Source organism: Motacilla alba, chromosome 3 (assembly GCF_015832195.1).
Source record: "Motacilla alba alba isolate MOTALB_02 chromosome 3, Motacilla_alba_V1.0_pri, whole genome shotgun sequence".
NCBI classification, from domain to species: domain Eukaryota; kingdom Metazoa; phylum Chordata; class Aves; order Passeriformes; family Motacillidae; genus Motacilla; species Motacilla alba.
The window spans coordinates 91,359,820-91,384,961 of NC_052018.1; the positions used below are offsets into that span (position 1 = coordinate 91,359,820).

A 25,142-nucleotide genomic window follows, 5' to 3' on the forward strand; every position below is an offset into this window, starting at 1 on the left:
TAGAAAGAAAACTCTCCAGTGTAAGAAGTATTTCAGTGTCACTGCTTCATAACACATCTGGTTATTTAAATAGTCTTCAGACCAAATTAAGTGCAATCTGTTGCTTTAAGCCACTTGACACTGGAAAGAATCAGGTTGGAAAAGTACTGCAGATGGACTGTGACCTGACAGAGGCCTCTGAGGACACAGCATTGTGAACAGTAAACAGATGCAGTAGTAATTACATTCTGAGAGCAGATACTCTGATGTCAAAAACACAGAAGCTCTTTTCCTCACTTTGGTGTCTCTGCTCCTGGGTTAGATTAAATTCATTTGGTAAAGGCAACATGTGTCTGTGGCTGAAATATAGAGGTAACATGCTGTATGGGATAATCCTAGTCAGGACCCTAAACATTTATAATATTATGAAGTGTCCAGTGACAGTGTATACAGTGTGCTATTGCAGGCCTCTTTCTCACCTTTCTGTTGTGTTTTCTAAGATTTCATCTGTAGGGATTTTCCCTTTGTCTGAGAATATCTTTGTGCAGGAAACGCACAGAAAATACCTGGCAGCCATTGGGAGACCTGGGCCCAAGACCCAGCACTCAGGGCCAGCAGAGCATCTTTCTGATGTAAGCTAGCTTGAGACATGGCTTGTGTGACCATGCAAAGGGAACAAGAGGTCCCTTGTGCCAACAGCCCACACACAGACAGCAGTACCAGGAAAAGGCAGGCACTGAAACTATGATGTCTCTGCTTGGCACAGGTGGGTGGGACTGAGGGAGGCCTAGTAGCCCTTCCTCTATTGCAGGGCACACCAAGAAGGCTGTGACTGATGCAGTCCATTTCTTCTAAGAATGCTTTTTGGGCAAAACTACAGTACCATATCCTTTAGCAGGGTGGTGCAGCAGGACACAGGAATATCAGAGTGGCCATTCAGTCAAACTGTAGTTTTCCTTCTGGGAGAGGCCTATAGCAGTGTCTGGGGGAAGTAGTGTAAGCAACAACACAGATTTGCTTGTCCACAGCTTCTGGCAAAGAGTAACTCTGTGCTATAGGCTGTGTCTAGAGCACTGTGGTTTACTAACCCCCTGTACTCACACAGTCCTCTTTTGGAACCACTCATCTGTCTGATGTGAAGAGTGTGCTAAGCAATGCAATTCATGCTGCAGTAATACCTCATGGGGGAAAAAATGGTTCCCTTTTGTTAAAAACACATGCATGCTTTGTATATATGTTGCTTAGCACAGGGAGCTCTGAGCCTCTGGGGCCATCTGCTGATATTAAAGTGTTCCAGTACACAGGGTCAGGTATGGAATCAACAGAGTGACTCAAAAGCATCTGGAGACAAAACACCCATTTTGTCTCTCCTATCATCTCATTTTGTGGTAATACTGGTTAATGTAAGACGTGCTCAGAAGCACGTTGATGTTGATGAAGACTTCGATTCAAAGTTGAATCTGCAGACCAAGTAGCTTCAGAGAACTTCAGACCTTTGCAATTGCTTAATCCTGCTTATTTATCACCTTGTATCTTGAGATCTGATTGTAGAGGTAGCAAGACAGAAGGTGGGCAGTTGCATGTGTAGCCTGTAGAGAGAGGATGGAGGTTTTTTGTTTAGATCAAGTGCCTTTAGCATTCGTGCCTTCCTGCTTTGATACATACACGGTAGGGCAGTGGAACAGCTGTTGTGTTTGGCTAGATATAGACAGATTATATTTCAGGAGACCTTTAATTAAAGACAACAAGTACAAATAAATTGGTTTATATTCCACAGCTTTGCTTTAATTCTCTAAGGTTCTGTATTGAAATGTATAAACAGTGCAGTGTCAGCAGACAGGTATTTCCCTCAGAGCTTACTCCAATTCCCCGTGGCATGACAACCGCCTGAACTCTGTGCTGCTGTGGGTGAGGAACCTCAGTTCCTGCCTGCACATCCTTTCTGGCTGGCATGCCCGTGGCCAGGCTCATCTCTAGAAGCCACAGGAGCAGGGCTGCACAGCCTCCCTCAGGAGAGCAGTGAATCTAAGGAGTGCCAGCCCCTGGAAGCTGAGCAGTGTAGCTGCTGCTGCCATTACTTATTAGCAGGTATAGCAAGTCTAGGACTGCTTTTTCCTGGGTGTGACAAATGTCCTTTGGACAGCACAACACTGTCAGTAGTGGGTCATCAGTGATGCTCTGCGCTGATACCAAAAGCCTTCTGAAAGAAAGTTTGAGGATTTAGAATAATTCTTGTTCACTTCACTTCTGCTTGTTAATGATGATGTGCTGATAGTTAATGTTTCATTCTCCTTAGAGAATTAAGACACAGGACAAGCTCTCAGGAGGTGCTAAAAACAGATCAGAGGGTCTCATCGAGATTTTTTTTGTTTTTCTGCACTAGCAAATAGTGCAGCCCAGGAGGAACAGAGCAGTAGAGTCAGACAGTTACCAATGAGGACTTATCTTCACACTACACAAGTTTCATGGGAGTTTGTTTCAGACCGCCATTAGTCCAGATTTATGATTTGTGAGCCACCTGCAATGGATAATTTGGGTTGGCTTTAGCCAGAAACAATCTGGTTAGCCTGCTGTGTGTGCCCAGTGCCATGGACCATAGCACAGTAGGTGGGGACAGTCAGGAGTTTCATGCTCCTCATTTAAACTGACACTAATTTAGCCATGCCAAATGTGGAATTAGGACAAGGCAAACATGAGCGCATAGTTGTTGCTGCATGCTGAGACCAAAGGATCATTTAAGGTTGAGTGTACAGCATTTCTAAGAAAAATGAGGACCAGAAGCAGTGCAGCAGTCGTGCGCCCTGATCACCTCCCAGCCCTGCTTCAGTACCTGATGCTGCATGCACAATGCAGGAGTTCAGTCAGTCTCCAAGCAGCTGGCTGCAGTCAAACATGGTACTACTTCTACCCTTGTAAGAGTACTAGATAGCATGGAGTAAGAATAGATCTCTCATATCTTGGTATCTGAATATCCCTCTACCATCAGATCCTACTGTGAGCCCAGTGTAACTTCCAGAAGTGGTACAGGGAGAGAGATACTGTTCAAGAGTTTGGATTACATTTTATTGTGGAATTATAAATTATAAGTAAGTTGAGGCAAAACTGCTGTCGCAAGCACTGCCCCAGCCTGGCCTCCATAACATGCAGGGCTTTGACCAAAGGTCAGCTCTGTCTCCTTGGCTGCAGGAGAATGGTGTCTGCCAGCTGGAAGCTGTTAATGAAGGACACAGCACAATCACAGGCTACTGTGATAGTGTGAACACCCGCCAGTGATTTCCTTGGCTTAGTACATTGCTGCAGGGAGGGTACTTACTGCTGATTCTCCTTAACAAAGAGTGAGCACACCACTGACACTGTGCTGTAACAAAGAGCTTCGTGGCATTGTGTCAGAAGGTCCCAAGTCTCTCAGCAGCCCATCAAACACCACATCGATGCAGTCAATACTGAAGGTGTCAAACAGAACATAAGTGCAAATAAAATGAATACAGAGCTGCAGCATTAAATTCATGGACTCATCTCAGCCCATCTTCAGTACCATACAGTAGCTTGCAAATATATATAAAAAAATATGGCTGACTCTTTTCCAAACTAGAATTGTTTCTGCAAATTGTGGTGACCCCTTGCTAGAGATCCTACATCTTCTAGACAGCTAAGGTTATGCTAAGTATGTCTAGCCTTGGTTTTTACTTCATGGACGCAATCACGTTACTTCACAAGGACATATGGCTGAAAAACACTAAGCTGATTGTCAGAAGGCTTTAAACTCTCCCTCATTGACCTAAACTTGGAATAGCCTGTCCCAAACTGGATGCTGTATTTGGAAGCCCTGATTTTTGATTAAAAGTGAGCTGCTTTCTGTCCCTAGGAGGGTTGCTGGCAGCAATATTTACCAAGGGATAGAAACTGCAGCCTGCTGCTACTAAGAAAGCCTTGTCTTCAATCTTACATAGCCCAGAGGGGAGAGAGGAAGAGTCAGAATCCCAGTCTCAGAGAGCTCTTAAAGAGTTGATGTTGATCTTTGTTTTATGCTGCCTTCCTCCATCTCTGGAAGAAGCTGCACATTTCTAGTCTAGGATAGATTTCATGTACTGGAATTCTTCCCAGGGTTGGCACAGCTTCAGAGGGTTTTAATCTTGGCTGTAGAACCCACATGCTGTTGCAAAGATCCCCAGGGAAAAATTGCTGGAAACGGACAAAAGAACAACAAAGCTACAGGGTCCTCCAGGAGGCTATACCCCACTGAGATGATTCCCCAAAAACCAGTCATCCAAGCAAATCCCTCTCTTCGTTCCCCATCTCCCATTGGTCACCACAAAGCATCCTAGCCCTTGGGTTCTCTGCAGGACACTCGACTTTCACAGAGTGCCCTGCTGTTTCCTTTGCTGGTGAGAGCTCTCCCTGCCAATGCTGAGTTAGGGCCTAAGCAGCTTTTCCTTAGTGGCTTTTTCCTGTCTCTTCAAGGTCTTAGAAGAACCTTCATCTGCCATCTACCTTCAGTCACTCACAGCAGCAAAAAATTCACATTATCTCAACTGTTGCCACTGTACAGAGCCCTGGAGATAAATGCTGATTCCCTTCACATGGATGCTCTACTTCAGCCCTCTTTCAGGGTTGGCCATAAACATTAATTGCTGGGGTGTAGGGTGATTTCTGATTTATTTCTGGGGTGTAGGGTGGAGCACTTAGCTGAGCAACACAGAGCACTGAGGCCCCAGAACAGCACTTGACACATCACTGAGGTATCCACCTGTGTATCTACACAGCAGGTTGATAAATTTCTATCTACTCTGCAGGTGCAAAGTTCTGGGGGTTCTGTCTGCACAAAAGAGAAAGTACTCAAGAAACTTGAGCATGCATAAACTGGTGGTTGTGGAACATGATTGGTCTTTAATCTCAAAAAGCTTGGGTCTGTTTCTACTCAGGTTGGATTGTGAACTGTCAGCAAAAAAGCGGATCAAGAGCAGTGCTGAGGTTACCTGTGAAGTTTCTTGCAGCACTGAGGAAGGCTATTAGTTGGAAAAAGGAAGTTCAGTTCCAAATCAGATACTAGCTTTAGCTCACAAGCCTGATCCTGCAAGCCTCACTCATTTAAGTGGCTGTCTTGCTTTCAGCAAGATTGGTGCAGCCAGCAGCTCTCAGTAGCTTGAGCCAAAAGTTTTAATAGATAACTACATCCAGGCTGGAGGGGAAAGGGAGAAGACAGACATAGCAAAACTAATTCATTTTCCACAAGAAAGCAGTAATAAAAATGAGATAGTGAGTGAGCCTTGTCCTTAAGGTTACTGAATAGCTACTGAGTTAAAGGAAAGGCTACCATGTTTGGTAATAAAGGGTGTCACAGACTGGAGGCATCAGCAGCACTTACTACGGACACAGCTTCCAAGACAGAGACAGGCAGGAAGAGAGAGATGGAAAAAAAGAAGAAACAGCAGAGTTAAAAAAGGATTAACTGGGCTTTCGAAAGATCAGTGTCTAAAAACCTTATTCAGTATAGAGTCAGAAATCCTTGGTGTTCCGAAATTCTGGCATGCTCCAAACCCTCCTGTTGGGCTGGGTGCCCCGTTCCACATCCTCAGAGATGGTCTTGATGTCACTGATGAATGGGGAAATCCTGGACCGAGATTTAAACGTTGTTAAGGAGAGGCTGGTTCTGTTCCTTGTGTTCCATTGCTTTGCAAGCTTCTTGGCCTCTTCCTCCTCTTTGATCTTCTCAGCAGCTTCCTGCAGGACCGAGCGGAAGAGCCGGGATACTTCCTGTGCTTCTGGTTCGTACTCCGCAACCACTTGCCTGAACCTGGAAGCAAAGTCGAGGCACAGCTTTGATTAAAAACATCAAATTCCGGATTGCTGCCAAATCGCTGTGCTAGGCTTGGAACTTGCACTTTCCTGCTAAATGGGACTCCCTGGACAGAAGGGAACAACAACAAGGAGGGGCCGTGAATATATGCCCAAGGTCTCTAAAATCACAAGCAAGCCAGGGAATGTAAGGAAGAGATGAATCACTGTTTCTTATAAGCACAAGAAATAATTGCGAGAACCAAACAAAGCTAGAAGGCGAGTTTGAAGCAGAAGGAAGTGCTCTTTTCATACACCACCTATTAAACCAGAACTCAATGCTATCAATAGCTTAAGAAACAAAATTATTGGACAAGTTTGTGGAAAATGTCCCCAGCACTGCTGACTAAATGTGATTGTCCAAATGCACGTCATTGCTCGAGGTAGTCCCTGAACTGCAGCTTACCAGAAGCTCAAGGTAGACCAGGGAAAGCCCCACATGACTTCCCCTGTTTTCCATTCTTGTTCCCAACAGCATTACCCAATGGCCTCTAGACAAAGGAAAATCCAGTCACTCCGTGTGGTAGTCTTTCAATATTTAACTTTCCATGGTGTTTCATCTTCCTATGAATTTCTGTAACATAATGGACTGGCTCAGCTGAAAACATCTTGGTTGGCAACACAATGCTGTATCTAATTAGATAACTGAACTATTTCAGTACCTTCTCAGCAAAGAGCTCAAAATGGAATTTTTAAAAAGTTTTATTAGCCTAGCTTAATATCAAGGAAGTGAAGAATCACCACTGTTTATTTTGCAGGTGAGAAAGATAAGATGCAGGGCAGAATAGTTTTCTTGAAGCCACTAAATGGGCCACAGGCTGAGCAATGAAGAGATCACGCCATTCCTGACACCTTGTTGGGTAAATTGTCCAGCCTGGAGAGGGTGGGAGCCACTTCCAAGGCTCACACTCTGGTCACACAGATATTCTGATTGTTCTGTAATAGTACACATTTGTGACAGATGGTAATGGCTACTCTTCTAATAAATAATCAGTCCTTAAGGTAAAATTATACCTGCAAGCAGACACAGAGCTAAACTAGTACTTCACTAAAAGCCAGGTATTTGTACTGCAGGGAAGATAAAGCGTATAAGGTAAGCATTTTGATATTTTCCTCCAACAGAACTGAACAAGGATGGAAAACAGTAGGACTGTATTTAAATGAGCCCAATACAGCAGAAGCTGATAGAACAATCAATATATTGTCTCTTGGGTTTTTGAAAAGCTCCAGGAATGTAAGAAGGAGTTTAGCACATATGGAATTGCATTGCTTAATGGTGTGCCAAAGGATACCCAAGATAATAAGGACAGAAAGCAAGCCAAAGAGAGACCAGAAAGACTTTTTGTATGTTTATGTATTTTGACTCCAACTGTGGAGGCCTGAACTTGGCCACACATCTTGGCACCCTACTGTATCCCATATATTTCTCTCCCAGCAAGTACTGGCAGGTACAGTTGTGGGGACAGCAATTCTGCTTGCTGAGGGAACTCAGTGTCAGCAGAAGTACCAGTCCCTTCCAGTGTCAAGCCAGAGCAGTTTGACACAAAACCTTCCAAAGTCACCAAAATGTTCCTTAACTGTTTCAGTTGCTTTGGATGAATTCTTAATCTCCCTCCTCTGCCCCCTCACAAAAAAAACCTCAAAGCTTTGAACATTTGGGTGCAAAATGCCTCTTAGGTTCATGCTGCTGTAGTTCATGCTGCGTATTTAAGTACCGGCACAGTGATGCCAAACTGGATTGTGCAGAGCCTGGAAGGGAAAGAGACGATCTCTTGCTGAGGGTTAGCGGACAACAGCAGGAACTGGGATTTATAGGACATTGCAAACTTCCTTTCTGCCTTTTGAGGAGACACTTCAGTTGCATTATCAAAGAGCCCAAAATACAGTTTTCACAATAAATACATTTTTTCCCTTTATCTTATTTGAAGCATAGACAGGTGAGTCCATAGAAACTCAAGTCTTCACAATATTCTTATTATTATACCAGGGAAAGCAGCTTCAAAGGATTTCTATTGCAGAGGTGAACTAAAATGAGGCATTCCATTATTTTATCTCAATGTGTGTTTTAAAGAGAGGTGCTATCATATTTTATGTATATATATAGATACATAGATAGATAGATAGATAAATAATTAGGTCCTCCTCTTTTCTATTGGCAATTGTGCACCCAAAGGGTCTCATCACTGCCTCCACTTTCAGAGGCTGTGTGTCATACTGCTGGATTGTGGCTCCAGAGCAGGGAGCAGCAAGTATCAGGCTATTACTGGGCTGGTGCCTGGCTCTGGGTACGAGAGGGGAAATGGATGATATGACAGCAAATATACCCCCTGAGCAGAGAGCTCTAATGCTAATGCCCTGGGTTGCTGAAAACACTCCCAACCAATCCAGCTGAAATAGGTTTCTGAAATCAGGGTAGCTTTCCACCTGCACAGCTATCTGCCTGTTTGCACTCAGCTTAGTTTTGTCAACTTTGCTGTTAAGATTTACCTCTAACTTTTCAGGACCAACATGAAAACTACTTCGTAAGGATTTGAGCAGGTCTAAGAAACAAAGAGAAAGCAATCCAAAAGACTGTCTGCCAGTCACACAATGGAAAGTCACCCTGATCCTGATGGAGAAGAGAAAGGGGATCCTTTTTTCTCCCCTAACAGGATGAGCTAACTTCACCCCTTTATTAAAGCCCACCTAACTTCAGTACCAGCACGTTTGTGTAAGGGACAAGCTCCTGTAGGAAGTCCTAAAGGAGTGCACACCACAAATATTTCTCAGCAGAAAAGATGGACAGGTTATCAGGGCTGAGCTCCAGCTAAACCAGTCTGTGTATCAGAAAAAAAAGATGGTTTTGCTGCAGGCACCTACACATAACCAAAGCCATCTTCCCCAGGTATCAGTGAACACCAGTTGATGTGCTGGATGCTTCAGCAGTTGGCTCTCTGCACAGAACAGCCAGTATATAAAACCAGAAAACCACTGGAATCAGGGAGTATGGCCTTGTATCTTGGGAAACAAACTCCACACAAAGCTGCTCAGCGGGGTCAAGAACACAAAATTGCACAAGGCTCATCTGTCTCCTACCACAGGTTAACACCCTTACACTTTTGCTTTGGATAGTTTCAAACTAGGCAACTGCACAACCATGTCCAGAAACACCTCAAGAGGGTTTCCTTACTCATCACAAAAGCAGACCTCTCTATCTTATTTGTGGCTCAAGCTCTGGAAGTGCTGGTAGCTCTCCTGGAATACATCATGCACGTCACGCATGTGACTGAGACGTGACAAAAACTCACCTTGAACCAGCACAGATCTGGGGAGGATGAATAGGCATGCACAGGGATGAGCACATTCTCCAGTCCAGGCAGTGTTTGAATCACAGTTCAAACAAATTTGTCCTTTAAGTTGTGACCCTTTCATTGCTTTATAGGGCTGTCACATTTCAAGAATCCTGCCGTGCTTGGCTCATACTGGCACTGCTTTTTAAAGCACTGTCACCTGCCTGTGTTATTCTGTAGGTCCCCTGTACAGTAGGTTCCCTAAGTACAGCCTGAACTTTAAAGACCCGTTAAATCCAATGAAAGTCCATGGATTTAAACAATGTGCTTATAGTTCAGGGTATTCCTGAGTGCCCGTCTAAACAGGGAGCTCTAAGTAGATTTAGTTATTCAAAGAAAATGTGGGGTTGCTTAGTGCTAATAATTAGCTGCTGACTCCTGAATCTATATTTTGAGCAGTAATTCTGGTTATAGGATAACACTCGAACAGCTCTGCTAGAAAAGGCTCCTTGACTCTCAAAGAATTACAGCATTCACACGAATTGCAACACTCATGTCACATCACCTCAAACTGAAGCTTGTAATTGAAAATAAATCAATTTCTGATTTTGGTCATTTGTCTTACCTTAAGTCTTATTAGGAAGGCCACTTCACCTATACACAATCCTTATAAAATTATAGTCCTTAGCCTATGATATTGATAACAACTCAGATCACCAAAATGCAGGTTTACATTTCCGTACTAGGGAGTTTTTTGTTTCCCTCTGGGCACAGGAGGACAGAAACCAACTGTTTCACTTTTGCTGAAACTGAAATAAAGTAAAGAGATTTTAGCTAGCTCTGACTAGGGTTAAAGCTCTGAGTAAAGATGGGAAAAATCTAGCATTTTTTGTTGGCAACATACTATTCTACTTGTTCAGCTTAACCATGGCAGATAGATACTACAGGCCTCACCAAACTCACTGTCATTTCCTTCAGCTGGCTCCAGGGTTTAATTTTAAATAAACAGCGATCTCTAACCCAGTAACCTAAAGCAAAACTGAATGCAATGGCTTTATTTGCATGAGGTGAATCAGTCTCCAGATATCTGATACTATTTGCAGTGTATTTGAATCCTTCCAGAATTCCAAGAGCCTCAAAGAGAAGTTTCTATTCACCCAAAATACAAAATAGGCAATCTGGAGCTGAAAAAAACCCTTTTCATTTGTGAAGTGCTCCTTTCCAGCCTCCTCCACATCTAAAGAAACACATTTGGAGAAACTTTGCCTCTCAGCAAATGAGCCCGTACCCACACAAAAGGACAATTTGGATAATCATTTAGACCTTTAGAGAACAAAGTGACATCTCTGACAACTCATATAAAAATATTTTGTTCTGGCTTTGACTCCAAACTCAGAGTCTCACAACACAAACTCTGCAGTCTTGCAAGATGCCTGCTACTTGTGTTATTTGAGAATTACGTGCTTGTCGAGTGCAAAAAGGACTTCAAAAAGGACCTCGGCTCTTCAAATATCTAAAATGGAAGGGAAAGGATCAAGATTACTATTTCAGTCAGAGCCAAGGACTTTGGTAGGGTACACCCTCTGCATTTGAATTTCCCAATTCAAACTCACAAACTTTTTTTGGTGGAAGATTTTTCTAAACACTGCTATATATTAGGAAGTCACAGAGTACTTGAGAGAAAACATCAGCAGTGCAATGATCTTATTATTAAAGTACTTCACTGGAAACATGGGGGTTTCATTGCATTCCTATTATACTCATCTTGTAGAATTTTGGGGAAGTTACTAAAATCTCCATCTTATCTCACTTTCCGAAAAGAGAATTTATCCAGTTTTGGCTGTCTTTCTTTTAAATTGCAGACTCTTTTTTTCTTTCTTTCTTTCTCCTAACATGGCAAGCCCCATTCTTTTTCTTTGTTTCCTCACCAGCAATGAAAATTCCATAGAATGACAGAGTTCTCAGTTAGAAGGTAGAAAAGAAGAGGGGTCAACTCTTAACATTTCCAACACAAGATGAAAGAATTATTGAATAAAACTAGGACACATTAGCTTAAGACAAGCAAAACACAGTTTTTTTTGTAACAGAGTTTTTGTTCTGGAGTGGAGCTCTGCCACAGGGTGCCAAAATGTTATAAATTTACATGTGCTCAAAAAGAGAAAGCTCCCACAACCTAAACAACTGAAAGAAAAGTCCACATTGGCCAATTATGGATATTGTGGCTCCAAAAGTCTCCCAGTCACAAGGCACAGTAAATTGGATGCTATATATGAGATGTAATTGTCCCTGCTGTTGCATTTGCTTCCTTGTCCTTTGCTCTTTTCCTTACACGGAAGCCACTGGCCACTCTGTGATTTACAGACTGCTCATCACATCAGCCAGACCTTTGACAATCCAGTTCCACCATTTTTGTACCTGTGACAGCCCCTTCTCAGTCGCAGAACTGAACCAACAAAGGTTATGAAGTCCTCAGGGTTTTTCTAGTGTGGCTCTGCTAACCATGCAAGCTCTGTAAAACATGCCACTTCTCAAATCATAGTGTAATACAATTTATGACAGCACCCTATTTGTAAGAGGAGTTTTAAGAGGATGGTTTTAGCCTTTTTCAATCATGCCCACACAGAGTCCACCAACGTTGTTGAGTACATTTATCTACTGCCATCAGTATGCTGAATCCTGAACAACAGTGAACAACCATTACAAGCTGCACTAAAATCATACATCTTAAATTATCTGTATCAATTAAAAAAATAAATAGCAGAGCAGCAAGTTGTGTATGGCTCAGCTTAATACTTTCCTGACGAGGATGAACCTTGGGGCCTCTCTGCTCCAGCAACCAAGCCTGCTGTCATGGAAATAACCTGTTAGCCAGACAGGCCTTGCTCAGTGGCCCTGGGGGTGGTAAAGATAGCTCTGAATCCCAAGGGTTTGAAGTGGCTTGTTTACAGCATAGCTTGGAGTTATACACCCACAAGGCAGGTGCTGTTCCCAGCAAATTTCCACTGGAGAGGTCTTGGTCACTGAACGATCCCAAATTCTGCCATCATGGCAACCTTTGCAAGAGCCAAGGCTCTGTGGGCCAGGTTGCTTCCAAGGTTCAGCCCCAGGGAAAATGAGGGCTAGAGAGGTAATTTTGGCATTCTTTCTTAGCTACATCCACTGAAGGACAGAGGACCAGCCATTTCCAGCACTTCTACAGCTGCAATTCAGAGGTCATAGATCCATTTGTTCAAGGGAAAACAGGAGCCAGCACACGCAGTGAGGGCCTGCAGGGTGGTGAGAGCCCTCTTGTATATGTCCTGCAAGGGCTGTGTTCACTCTAATCCCAACTAAAGAACATGTTGGAACAGGAGAAGTTGATTATAAAGGCCCATTTCACAACTTTGCTTTGGCTAAGGTGCACTGCAGAGTCACCGTTCCTCACTTTGCCAAGTTTGCCTTCACTGTGCCAAGCGCAAGAGTTTATCTCACAACAGCCCCTCCAAAAGGAAAAGAGCCACACCCTTCCCTGCCAGTCTGCATGCTACAGCAGGCTTAGATCCATTTATAAAGGCATTTTCACTCAGCTGAGGTCACTCAGGAGGTCACTCAGCTGGCAGGCAGCAATCCTAAGCATAGCACTTGAAAGGCTCAACAGCAAGAGAGGCTGCGTGTACATCTGCACTGCAGAAATCAGAAGCACCACTTGGCTGTTCAAACCAACTCGTCCTCACCTGCATCCCATGACTCCATGTCTAGGGTAAGAAGGAGGGTAGGGAAGGGAGACATTCTTTGGAAGCACCTGGTTCACAGGCTGAAAAAAATAATCGCACCTTTAGGCTCATTTGGACACTGGGGACAAGTGCCTCAAGAGACCTGCTGGACAGCTTAAATCCAGGAATGAAGGCTCCAGTGTGAGGGGGAAATACCAAAAGAGATTGTTCAGAGGCTGTGGAACCTCTGCCCTCAGAGATATTCAACAGTGGACAGGACAAGGCCCTAAGCAACCTGATCTAACTTTGAAGGTGGCCCTACTCCAAGTAGGAGGTGGAACTACATCCCTCTACAGGTCCCTTTAAACCTCAGTTTCTCTACAATTCTAAATTTTTAAGCAAAAGCAAAGCCATCACAATACTGAGATGGTACCTGTTCATTGGGCAAGGTAACGCTGCTCTAGCTACTCAGGAGCATGAAGCACTCAAGCCAATATCAGAGGGAAACAGCATTCTGTAGCTTCTCGGGGAAAATGATGTTGTGCTAAACTGACTTAAAACATTAGAAACTTAAAACATTTCCCTTCTTTCATGAAGACACTATCCCAGCACAACTCATGGTACAGGATGCCAAGTTTTGGTTCTGCTGGTCCTAGCAACTCTCACTCTCTCCTCACACATCATAAAGAGGAAAGGAGGAAAGGAAAGCTCTTTATCATCGCATCTTTTCCTTTACCTGAGTATGACAGGCCCACAGTAGGAAGGATGTATTTTGGTGCACATGTCCTCCAGCTGCAGCCGTTCTCCGGGGCTGATGTCGTAGCTGTGCTTTGGGTAGCTGACCAGCCAGCCGTAGTCCACCCCGGTCTTGATCTTGCGGTATTCGTTCTCCCGCTCGCGCTGCTGCTTCTCTGCCTGCTTGATCTGCCAGCTCAGCTCCATCATGAGCGTTTCCACCACCATTTCTGTGGGGTTCCTCTGGGAAATGCGGTTTGGGGGTTCATTCCACCTGAACCAGGATGCCAATGACATAATGCTCTGTCTTTGCTGGGAGTGGGTTGAGGGTAGAGAGGGAGAGAAAAAGAATAGTGCCATCATCAACACACCTCAGCTGAGAACACTTTTCCCCCCACACCCCTCCAGTCTGCTGTTAAAATTGCTACTGGCTAACCACTTGGAAATAATCGGTGCTGGGCACCTTGAGAAATCTCACTTGTAGCAGCCAGCCGGCTCAGAGGGTGAGACAGAGGGTGAAGAGGCACCCTTGGCTTCCGCTCAGCGTGTAATTAAAATGAGTCACAGTCCTGACACCTTAAGTCAGGTTACAAGGATGCCTTGCTTGCTCCAGGCTGGGCTGGGGAAGCATTCTCCTGCCCACACACGGGGCTTGGGCTCGCCTGGCTGAACCCTCATGGGAGGGCACGACCTCGCAGCAGCCCTACCTGGAAAAACTCAATGCACAGAGTCAAAGGATTGCTGGGAGCTACATTCTAGCCAGGAGATCCTTAGAGAGGAGGCAGGATTAAGTGACCTGGTGTGGTGGGTTGAAGCTGATGCCCACCAAGTGCCCACCAAAGCTGCTCTATAACTCCCTTCCCCAGCTGGACAGGAGAGAGAATGTATTAAAAGGCTCATGGTTTGAGATAAGGACAGAGACATCACTCTGCAATTACTGTCAGGCACAAAACAGACTCAACGTGGGTATATTAGTTTATCACTCATCAAATCACAGTTAGATAATGAGAAATAAAACCAAATCTTTAAACACCTTCCCCCACTTTTTCTCTTCTTCCTAGGCTCTGCTTTACTCCCAAATTCTCTACCTCTTCCCACCCAGCAGTACAGAGGGATAGGGAATGGGGGTTGTGGTCAGTTCACTATACATTGTTTCTGCAGCTCCTTCCTCCTCTGGGGCAGGACTCCTCACCTCCTTCCTTTGCTCCAGTGTGTGGTCCCTCCCATGGGGGACAGTCCTCCATGAACTTTTCCAGTGTCAGTCCTTCCCATGGGCTACAGTTCCTCATGAACTGCTCCTGCCTGGCTCTCTCACAGGGAGTGCAGTCCTTCAGGAACAGGCTGCCCAGTGTGGGTTCCCCGTGGTGTCACCAGTCCTGCCAGCAAACCTGCTCCAGCATGGGCTCCTCTCTCCAGGAGGTCCTGCCAGGAGCCTCTTCCATTGTGGTCTTCCCGTGGGGTCACAACCTCTTTTGCGCATGGGCTGGAGGTGGATCTCTGCATCCCTCTGAACCGCCATGGGCTGCAGGGGCACAGCCGCCTCACCATGGCCTTCACCCTGGGCTGCAGGGGGATCTCTGCTCCACCATCTGAGGCACCTCCTGCCCCTCCTTCCCCACTGACCTTGCAGTATTTAGAGCCGTTGCTCTCCTCACTTCTGTCTCCCAGCAGCTATTGCTCTTTTGTTTTTTCCCTTCTTAGACCTGTTATCCCAGAGGTGCTGCCAGCTGGACTGATGGGCTCAGCCTTGGTCAGGAGTGGGTCCTTGCTGGAGCCAGCTGGCATTTGCTTTGTCAGACACGAGGGAAGTTTCTGGCAGTGTCCCACAGGAGCCACTGCTGCAGCTCCCATCACTACCAAAACCTTGCCACACAAACCAAGCACACCTGGGTAGGTTTGTTGCTGCTGCTGCTGCAGCATCAGCAGCAGAGCTCACCCTGCCTGAGCAGCACTCACAGGAGCCTGAGCTACAAGACCAAACAGAACTTTAACCACTATTTAGCAAATGTGTTGCTGCCTGCAGCAGAGGCTACACCACTTTCTACAAGCTGAAGTCCAATTATTTGCTTTGCTGCACGAGCACTCCTTCAGCACCACCCCCAGTGCCGAGGCAACTCGGGCTGCTCTGAAAGGGAAGCAGAAGCATACCAAGGTTTAAACTATTATTACTTCCAAGTGAGAGGTTTCTGCTGCTGGGGAGTTACCCAGCACTTAGCAGACAGAACATACTGCATCAATCAGCTCAGAAAAAGATGGAATTAACTCCCCACCCAGCCAATCCCTTCATGTTGTTCCTTCAGGAGGACAATGCATGGAACAAAGTTATTACCTATTGTACTTGTATTTAAACACAATAGAATCCAAAACAGGCACTAGGGAGCTGAACAGGAGAAAAACAGCATCTGTTTCTTCACGCAGTGCACTTACGTGCCTTGTTGCTCCCTTCCATTAGCCCCTGGGGAGCAGGGGTGGCACAAATAATGATTGCAGCTGGGATTACAGAAAGGCAACTCCTGGCAGCAGCCCAATCAGGACATGGCGTCAAAAGTTAACATGAGGCCAAAGGATTAAAGAGTCTGCTTCTGCGGGCCTGAGCAAATCCTCACGACTGGGACACAGACATGAAATGGAGAAAAATATGCTTTTCATTTAAGCTTCCACCTTGGGGGCTAGGGCCTTTAGTGACAATAAAAATCACCAAAATCTCATAACTACACAGTACTCTCACTGGAGCTGAGAGCCATGAGCTCCCAGACTCCCTGGATGAGAAATGATCAACAGCATTCTGCCATGACTGCAAGGAAAAGATGCTTCCATGCATCATTCACTCATCCTAAAGTAGCCTGTTGTCTTTCCAAAATGTTCATACTATGTAAATATATCACACCATTAAAGGAAAATGCTCCAAAAAGCTGGATAGTCTGTACAGTGTCCCACATCTGAAATTATTTCAGGCTCTAATGCTTAGACTTTTCTAGAATCAGAAAGTTTTCCAAACTGCATCAAAGGACTAGTTTCTCTAGTCCCATATCCTACCTCTCCCAGCAAGCAATACCGGTTTCTGCAGAAGGCAGACATAGAAGGGCTGAAAGCTTCCACAGGTCACAGATGCAGCCACCTCAGAGTGTGAGGCACAGGTCTTCTCCCATTCCTGCAAACAGGAGCACCTGGGCTGGTTTGCAGTGCTTGTACAGGAGAGATGGCTGCAGTGACTGCCCGTGCCCCGGAGTGTCAGCTGGGATTATCCTTGTGACAGCAGTCACAGCCAGCAGCTGCTGCAAGTACTCCTGCCCCTGCCTCATCCCTGTGCTCTGGAGGAAGAGGAGCAGCCAGTCCTTCATTCTGTGTCCCTTGCCAGGGTGACTCCAGCCAGCAGCTTCCACAGGAACAGACTCAGGCTGGAACCGATGCACTCGCAGCTTCAAGCCCGTGACCCTGCCACTCCAGTGGGTACCTGGATCTTGCTACATGGTGGCCTCCACTCACCATCACACATCATTAGGGCGAAGACCTTTTCTTTAGTCTGATCAACCCTTGTGAATCACTCACAAAAGTGAGGAGCATAAGAGGCCACAAGCTGTTGAAAATAATTTAATCTCCTGTATCTTTTCAGCTTCTGTGATGACAGTAGTTTTTGTAAGCTGCTACAGGTACCATTATTATTTCTGTTTGTGCCTTTATCTGCTGAAGGTGAACATGCCCTTCTGTATTTTAATTCTGGCTATGACCTGGTTTCACATTGGTTTAACTCTGCTGAATTCAGTGGCATTAGGGGTAAATCAGCATAAAGCATTACAACTGCGAAGCTGAGGAATGCCCTTCCAGCTACTCCTAGCTCACCAGCTGTTTCATTAGAAGAGGAGCAAGAGGGGAATTTAATGGTCAGACTGGGAAAGAGAGCAAGGAGACTTGGATTTTGCATGATCCTGGGCTGTTCTTACTGCATTTATGGTTTTTAGTTCCACAGGTCTCCCCCAAAGCAAGGCATTCTGCATGAGAACCATTTTACCTAGCACTAGTATTACAGAGAAGAAACAGAAAAATATTTTGGATACCTTGTCTGCTGATACCAAGGCCTGCTGAACCTGAGCTTTGCCCAGTCCCAGAGCTTTCAGAAAGCTCTGGTAAAAGGCAGAATTGCTTTTGGTGTGGGAACATGGATACCTCTGACCCCAAATGGGGCTTTCACTTGACTGCCATAAAAGTCTGCTTCCAGATGAGAAGACTATAAAGGAAGGAAAGCACCTCACCTGCAGTTGAAATGGCCTGTTTTCAAATGAAGGAAAATCCCATGCAAGCTTTTCATGCACACTGGCAGCTTGTGCTGGCTGCTCCTAAGGGAGTCCTGTTTGTATGAGATTGTTTCCTTCCCCTTCTCTCATCCATCATCTCCTCTTTTTGAGAGCTGGCAATTGGCCATCTCTATTTAGCAGGCTCAACAAGCCACCACTCTTCCCACTACTGCTCTTAGCAGCCTGCAGAAGATACTGTGGGCTCCATTAATTGTGGCTGCTGGTTTTAATTTAAAGTTCACAGGCAGGCTAATCATTAACTGACTCAAAATGGCTTTCCCATGTGGAAAAACTCAAAGGACTGTTGGCAAGATGTGGACAACTAAAGAAAGGCAAAAGTTACAGCCTGACCTTCTTACTGGGGAAAAGGACAAATTTACACTTTGCAAGCATTCATATAAAAATTATTTTTAAAAGACATTGCCCCAGCTGAATACAGATCTTTCTGTTGCCCAATTAGTCCATTTTCTAATTCCTTCTAAAAGGCTATCCTGGGAGCTGACACAATCCAGTTGATGAACTACTCTGGTGTTATTCAACCAAAATTTCCAAGGGGTTTATGTAAGTTCCACCCCAGAAACAGACATAGGTTTTGAGACTTTGGTGTCATTGACCCTAGACCTTTGTCTAGAAGGTCACTGCTGATTGCAAGTCTGACCACCCACCTCACAGAGTTTTAAGCATATGTTTCCCTTAGCTATGCTAAAGTCTGGAATACCTGGCTTTCTCCCTCTATCTCTCTCCCTCACAGTCTCTGAGGGGTTGCTTCAAGTTTCAGTAATTTTTAGTAAGTCTCACTGAAAGTTTTTTATGTAAATGTTTCCTGTTCATTTTGCCTTTCTTCAAAACTCCTACACCGCTCTCTACACTGTCAGCAATTCCTGCGTTTTTCTCCTCACGCACTTTGCAGCTTTCTCCATTTTTTTCTCAGGGCATGTTCTGAACAATTTCACCTCATCTTCCACGTTTTTACCTTCTCCCATGTTTCCCCATGTGATTTCCTCTTCTTGCTCCAAAGAACGCACCAAAGAATCATCAGAAATATCAACATTCACATGCCTTATCTGTTTTTTCACCTTCTTTAGACAGGGTTTCAGCCCTTCCTAGCCCTTTCACCAGCAAAGGGAGTCTGTTTCCTTGGCCTGCTCTCTGGCTGGTCTTTGGCCAACTGGAGGCTGTTCATACAACCTGACAGACACAATCTCCTCCAGGCTCTTGCAGGCTGCATCACCACTTGCTAAGACTTGTTACAGCCTTAAACCATGAGTCAATCAGCAGGGCCGGTTTAGCGTACAGAAAATCACCTTCTGAGAATAAAAAATTCCTTTCCATTGATCCTTCTCCTGGCCCCCAGCTTGTAGTGCCCTCCAGGATAGGAGAGGAGTGTGCAGAGGGTGGGAAATGTGCATTTTGAAGAAAAAATGAGAGTAGACTAGGACTCGCTATAAAGGTATGTCCTCTGTTGGACAAGTCTCCTATGGTTTGCCTTTGCCTTCACAGTCCAGGAGTGCTGCTGACCATCCTGTGTGACTCTCAAGAGCCTTGGGGGTGTGATGATTGTATAGGAGCAGAAGGAGAAGCCTTAAAGGGGTTACATGATAGAAGCCTAATCCATAATCCAGTGATGTCAATAGAAAGGCTGCCGCTCAGCCGTAGACAGATTTCCAAGAAATCCATCATCATCCAGTCAAAGCATGCCAACAAACTGGGCTGAGGAGCTGGGAAATGCCTTCCCTCCTTTCTTGTGGGTGGTAGTTCCTTATAGCTACAGTCAGAGAGCAGAATTTGCTCATGCAAGATACCTACTTAGCCTTTTTCCACACATGCCAGATCACAGGGTAACAAACGGAAATTTATTTCCAAAGTGGGTCCAATCTCCAAATTGTCCCCACAACTGTACTTTTTGGAAGACACATAGTCACAGGGAAAAGAGATGAAGTGAAACTGCAGAGCACATTAAAATTATCTTTAAATTATTTACCTCTTTAGTAACATTTGGATTACATTGTCCAGGAAAGTCCAGTGTCCTTCAGATACCAAAAGGTATCAAGTACCTGCCTGACTGCAACTCACAGGTAGATTGAAATTGGTTTGGCTACACCCATCTCTGAATTCTGTGCTAACTGATGCAATTTTTAACCAGCTGCACAGGCAGAAATTGTGGTCATGGCTATGCTGCTGGCTCTATCTGCATGAAGAAGCATTAAGTAGCAACAGCATCAAAGATGAACCTCAAAACCTATTTCTCTTGTGATGAAGATATTTTAATTTTGTTCCAAAGAATCTTAGCAACTTCTAACTAAGAAACTGCTGCCAACACCTTCTCAATTTTATTTATATAGTCCACCATAGCTTTGTAAAAGAATCCCTGCTCTCTGTTCTCCACCACTTTCTGGGTTGTTCAGCCCAGAGAAGAGGAAACTGAGGGGAGACCTCACTGCAGTCTACACCTTTTTCACAAGAAGAAGCAGAGGGGCAGGCACTGACCTCTTTTCTGTGGTGCTCAGTGACAGACCCAAGGGAATGGCCTGAAGCTGTCAGGGCAGGTTTAGGTTGGATACCAGGACAAGGCTCTTCACCCAGAGGGTGGCTGGGCGCTGGAACAGGCTCCCCGGGGAACTGGTCACAGCAACAAGCCTGACAGAGTTGAAGAACCATTTGGACTACTCTCTTGGGCACATGGTGTGACACTTCAGGATGTCCTGTGCATGTACAGGAGCTAAACTTCAATGATCCTTGAGCGTCCCTTCCAACTCAGGATATTCTATGGTTTGTTTTTGTGGGTTTTTTTAAAGTTATTTGCCATTATTCTCTCCATACAGAGAATTTTACCTTACCAGGGCCCAAAGAACTCTACTTGCTATGCGTCTGGAATCTCCTTTCTTGTTCAGTGACATGGAAGGCTAAGGTGTTTACAGCTACCTGCCACGTGATTGTAATTTCAGTGGAAATTATTATAACCTCAGCCTGAGATGCTATGAGGCAATTAATGCTGAAAAAGCAGTAGGTAGAGCTTGTCAATCAAGAAATTTAAAAGCAACGCAAATATCGTGATATTAACACAGCAGCATTCCTCATTCTGACCTGCAGAATAAAGAGAGAGAACTTTGGAGGACATTCAGGGGTCTGCTTATAGACCACAGCGGAAAACCTGTGTTTTGCTTCATAAGCACACTGATTCCCCTGCTGTGATGGACACAAGCTATTTCTGGACTAAAAAAATTGAAACTCACAGTGGTTAACACATTTCCAGGTACATAACCCTGTTCCAAGTAGCAAGGAGCTTTGAATAACAGAAGTGTGGGGGATGAAGCGAATGCTTTAAATGCAACCTTATTGTCAAGCCTTCATGGTTGCAGGTGTTTAAGGACAGCCTCACAGCAGTGTCCAGGAGCAAAGCCAGCTGTGACAGGGCACTGTGGCACCCAGCAGGCCCTTGCATGCCAGGCAATGCCCGTCTGTCCCCGGCACGGCTGCGCTCACGGTCCGACCTGCCTGCCCCGGGCTGACAGCTCCTGCTGCTGCCCAGCTCTGCTCCTGAGCAACAGGCGCTCCCAAAAAAGCGTGACAGCCGTGCTGCTGTTCAGCGTGCAGCCCCTGCTCTGAATTCACTTTTCTCCAGCAGGCTTGGCACTGTCAGCACTACAGAAAGGGACTGGCTCTTTGTCTGCTGAGAGTTGCGAGTCACTTAAGCCTTTAGTGAAGGTGCATGACTAAAAATCACAGCTAGGTAAATGTGACAGGAGGACACTCAGAGCGAACCAAAGTGCTGCAGGACAGAAAAGAAACAAAAGTAGTACTATTTCTACCAAAGGAAAGGTTGAGTGGCCTTCTGGAAATACCACAATAGTGATGATATACATGAATATATCACATTTTCTACAGCTGGTAACCCTCACAAGGTTTTGAGGCTTTTGTCATGAAAGCCTTTAAAATTGAGAACACACTAAAAGTACTGCTCTTATCTCTCCCAGTGTTTGTGTAGTTTGTAACACATTCTTAGAGCTTCAATCTTCTAGAAAACAAGTGTATCTGATGCATTTTACATATGGATTTTGGTTGCAAGAGGGGTAAAGAAACAAGAATTCAGTGCAAACTGGGTCCCGAGTTCAGGTATGAATGAGAAAGATGTTTTTCAGTCACTAACCAAAACACCATGAGAAAAGGTAGCTGATCTATCAGGTACAGCTTCATGATCTACAGCAAAGCTGCACAAATGTAAAACAGATTTGCCTCATTGAAATAAACTAGAGTTCTGTTGATTAATTCCAGAGGAAAATCCAGTCTTAAAGAAAGAGTGAAGGAAGGGCCCAATAGCTTGGAGCTCTCCTAATGCCTGGCACTCTACACAACATAATCTTTTATCTGCAAAAGAAAAAGGTGGGTTCTACTCAAATCTGCTCATGAAGCAGAGCAGTATTTTGCAGTTTGTCTACTTATCAAAGCAAATGAGTTCACTTTGTTGAAAAACAGGACTCTTTTTCATGCCTGTATCTCACTCATGCTTGAAACAATGTTTCTACTAGCAACCATAAAAGCACTCTGTCATACACTAAACTGTCACCTAAACCTACAGAAGACAGGAAGTTAAAGCACAATGAATTGCTCTGTTTGAATTGTTATTAAAACTCCTATATATTGCTCAGATCTTGCCATGGTGGATCAAACACACCTTCAATTCTATACCTTGCTTTGATCTCTGCAGACTACAAAGCCAGGTTTCCAGTCAGGACAGAGGGATGCAAAGTATTCTTCACCATTCATTCAGCTGTATAAATGAGATTTCAGAAGGTACCACAGACCCAGAGCTTTTCTGTTATTAAAATCATTCAAACAGCCAGAAAAAAAAAAAAGTATTCTGCAATAAAGCTGCAATACCATCTGATGGAAGGCTCCAATACAAAAAGCTTTCAGAATTAAAACTCTGAGAGATCCCCAGCCCATCTTTCTCTAGTCTACTACTAACTGCACAATGTTATTAAAGGGGCAGTAATGTCACAGATTGGAGTTTCTAATACTGTCATTCACTGCAGATATTCATACATAGAGTTATATAAAGAGATTGAAACTCTGACCCAAAGGCATATTCCACCTGTCGTCAGGTTCTCTGAAGTTTTTTTAATTCATATATTGTGGTGAAGACCACACTAAATTCTGTGAAAATGGGCAGGTGAGATGTGCATTCTCCATTCAGACTGAGGACTGATTCTTCTGGGAAAGCAGGAGTAACTCATTGCATCATAAGGTGAGAATGCAGTTTAACAGACACCTGTACATTTCTGTTCAGGACTGAACCTCAGTTACGGTATCTACCAGAAAGAATCTTGACCGAAGGTCCTTGAAGTCCCACTCTGACTGCAGAGTTTTCGCTGTACTGCAGAACACCAGGACCAGTGTTTAACTTTGATCACTGAGACAAGAGCTACTTAAAAATATACATTGTTCTACAATTAGCAACCAAAAGAAGAATGCTAAATTTACAGCTTGAAAACTTAAGCCTGTCTTTATTGAGATCATCCACAGCACTGGCAGAGCTCTGGGAAAGCTCACGCTTTCCACGCTGCAATGGCTGCATGTCCCACCTGCGGGCACAGAGAGCAGTCTCTGTTAGCATGAACAGCGCTGTCCTCACATGGATTTTAATTAATGTATCAGCACTAGGAGATGCACAGTGTGTTCTAGCCTTAGTTACACTGCCATAACTCAGAAGTTGTCTGATGGACCATCGTGGTACCTCACTGGGGTTGACAAACACTGAACTTCCACACCACACACACTTAGTAGGGCAAGTGTCTAATCAGAGAGATTTTAAATGTGGCATAAACATAAGGCAGCATAAACCATGCTTTTCTCCTCGATTGCCTGTCCTTATATAACCAGTTACCCAGTGCTTATCCATGATCCAGGCAGCCGTGCCCAAGCCCAGCCTGGGAGAGCTGTCCGGGGGCCCCTTCCCTTCCCTTCCCTTCCCTTCCCTTCCCTTCCCTTCCCTTCCCTTCCCGCCTCACCTTTGGCACCAGCGCTCCCGCTGCTCGTGCGGGCAGACGGACTCGGGGCGAGCGGAGAGGGTACCAGGAGGAGGACGTAGCTTCAAGTCAAGCCCTCTAAACTGGCACAGCAGGCTTAAACCCACTCTGGGGTATGGATTAGCCCTGGTGACGAGATATAACAGCTGGGCTTACGGCAGTGCCTTTGAGCGATTAGGGCTCGGTCCGCTACCTCCACGTACGCAGCCCTCTGGCAAGAGCCGGCACCTCTCGGCTCAGCCAGACTTCGGCGCCTGTTTAAAAGTCCCTCCAAAACACGAAAACTTTGTGGCGCTTTCTAACCTGCAGCTGAGCCGGCCCTTTGAAGAAACGCAGGTGCTTGAGGGCACTGGGACTTTCTGCAGGCTGCGGGCGGGGTTCGCTCCCGTCGCCCCACGACCGTGCCCCCCAGCTCGGCGCCTCGGGGCTGTCCCGGCGGAGGCGGCCGCACCCGCGCCCTGCCGGGAGCCGCTCGGGCCGGGCGGTGACCGCCCCGCCGGCACAGGGGACCGGGGACACCCCAGCCCCGGGATCCTCGCCGCAAAGACGGCGGGCTCCTCCGCTGGGCACCCCGCCCGCCGCCACCGCCGCTGGCGGCGTCCCCAGCCGCTCCTCCTCCCGCTCCTCTTCCTCACCGCGGTGCCCGCTCCCGTCCCGCCGCCGGCGCCTCTCGCCGGGGCAGCGCCTCTCGCCGCCGCCGCTCCGCAGAAGTTGAGCGGAGCCGCCGCTCCGCAGCCGCCGCCGCCCCCCGCGCCCCGCCCGCCGCCGTTCCCATAGCGACCACGGGAAGCCCGCTCGGTCCAGGGCCGTGAGCTCCGCCCGGGCATCCCAGCGGCACCGGCACCGGCACCGGCACCGGCACCGGCACCGGCACCGGCACCGGCACCGGCACCGGCACGGGCACGGCGTCAGACCCCGCGGGGACTCACTGCTGCAGATGGAATTTGCACCGACAAATAACGGCGCAGAAACTGGATCTATTCATTCATTTCTCGCTAAATCCTTTGGGAACAGAACAGAACAGAACAGAACAGAACAGAACAATCTTCCTCCACAGAAGCTACAAGGATTGCACTGGGTTGGGAGGGATGAAGAAGGATGCAGGGTCGGCACGGGAGTTGGAAGGGCGTGGGGAGGAAGAAGAGGAGGAAGGTTTTTACAATTAGGGAGGTGAAACACTGGCCCAGGTTGCCCAGTGAGGAGGTGGATGTCCCATCCCTGGAAACATTCAAGGGCAGGTTGGAGAGTGCTCTGAGCAGCCAGACCTACCTGAAGATGTCCCTGCTCTTGCAGGGGACTGAACTAGATGGTCCC

At 45.9% G+C, this 25,142-nt stretch overlaps 1 protein-coding gene across 1 annotated transcript; it reads right to left on the reverse strand.

Annotated features, from left to right (window-relative positions):
* Nucleotides 1-1,692: 1,692 nt before the first annotated feature.
* Nucleotides 1,693-23,731, reverse strand: RD3 (RD3 regulator of GUCY2D). The gene is made up of 2 exons (XM_038131690.1): nucleotides 13,512-23,731; nucleotides 1,693-5,773 (listed from the first exon to the last, which is right to left on the reverse strand). Exons 1-2 carry the CDS (start codon nucleotides 13,871-13,873, stop codon nucleotides 5,476-5,478), a joined length of 660 nt encoding a protein of 219 aa, XP_037987618.1. The 5' UTR covers nucleotides 13,874-23,731; the 3' UTR covers nucleotides 1,693-5,475.
* Between the last annotated feature and the right edge of the window lie 1,411 nt (nucleotides 23,732-25,142).

Excerpts from the sequence above, each read along its gene's own strand:
- RD3 (XM_038131690.1), bottom strand. The coding sequence starts at position 13,873 with ATGATGGCACTATTCTTTTTCTCTCCCTCTCTACCCTCAACCCACTCC. Across the intron at positions 5,774-13,511 it reads TGTGGGCCTGTCATACTCAG|GTTCAGGCAAGTGGTTGCGG; the intron begins GTAAAGGAAAAG and ends CTTTGCTTCCAG.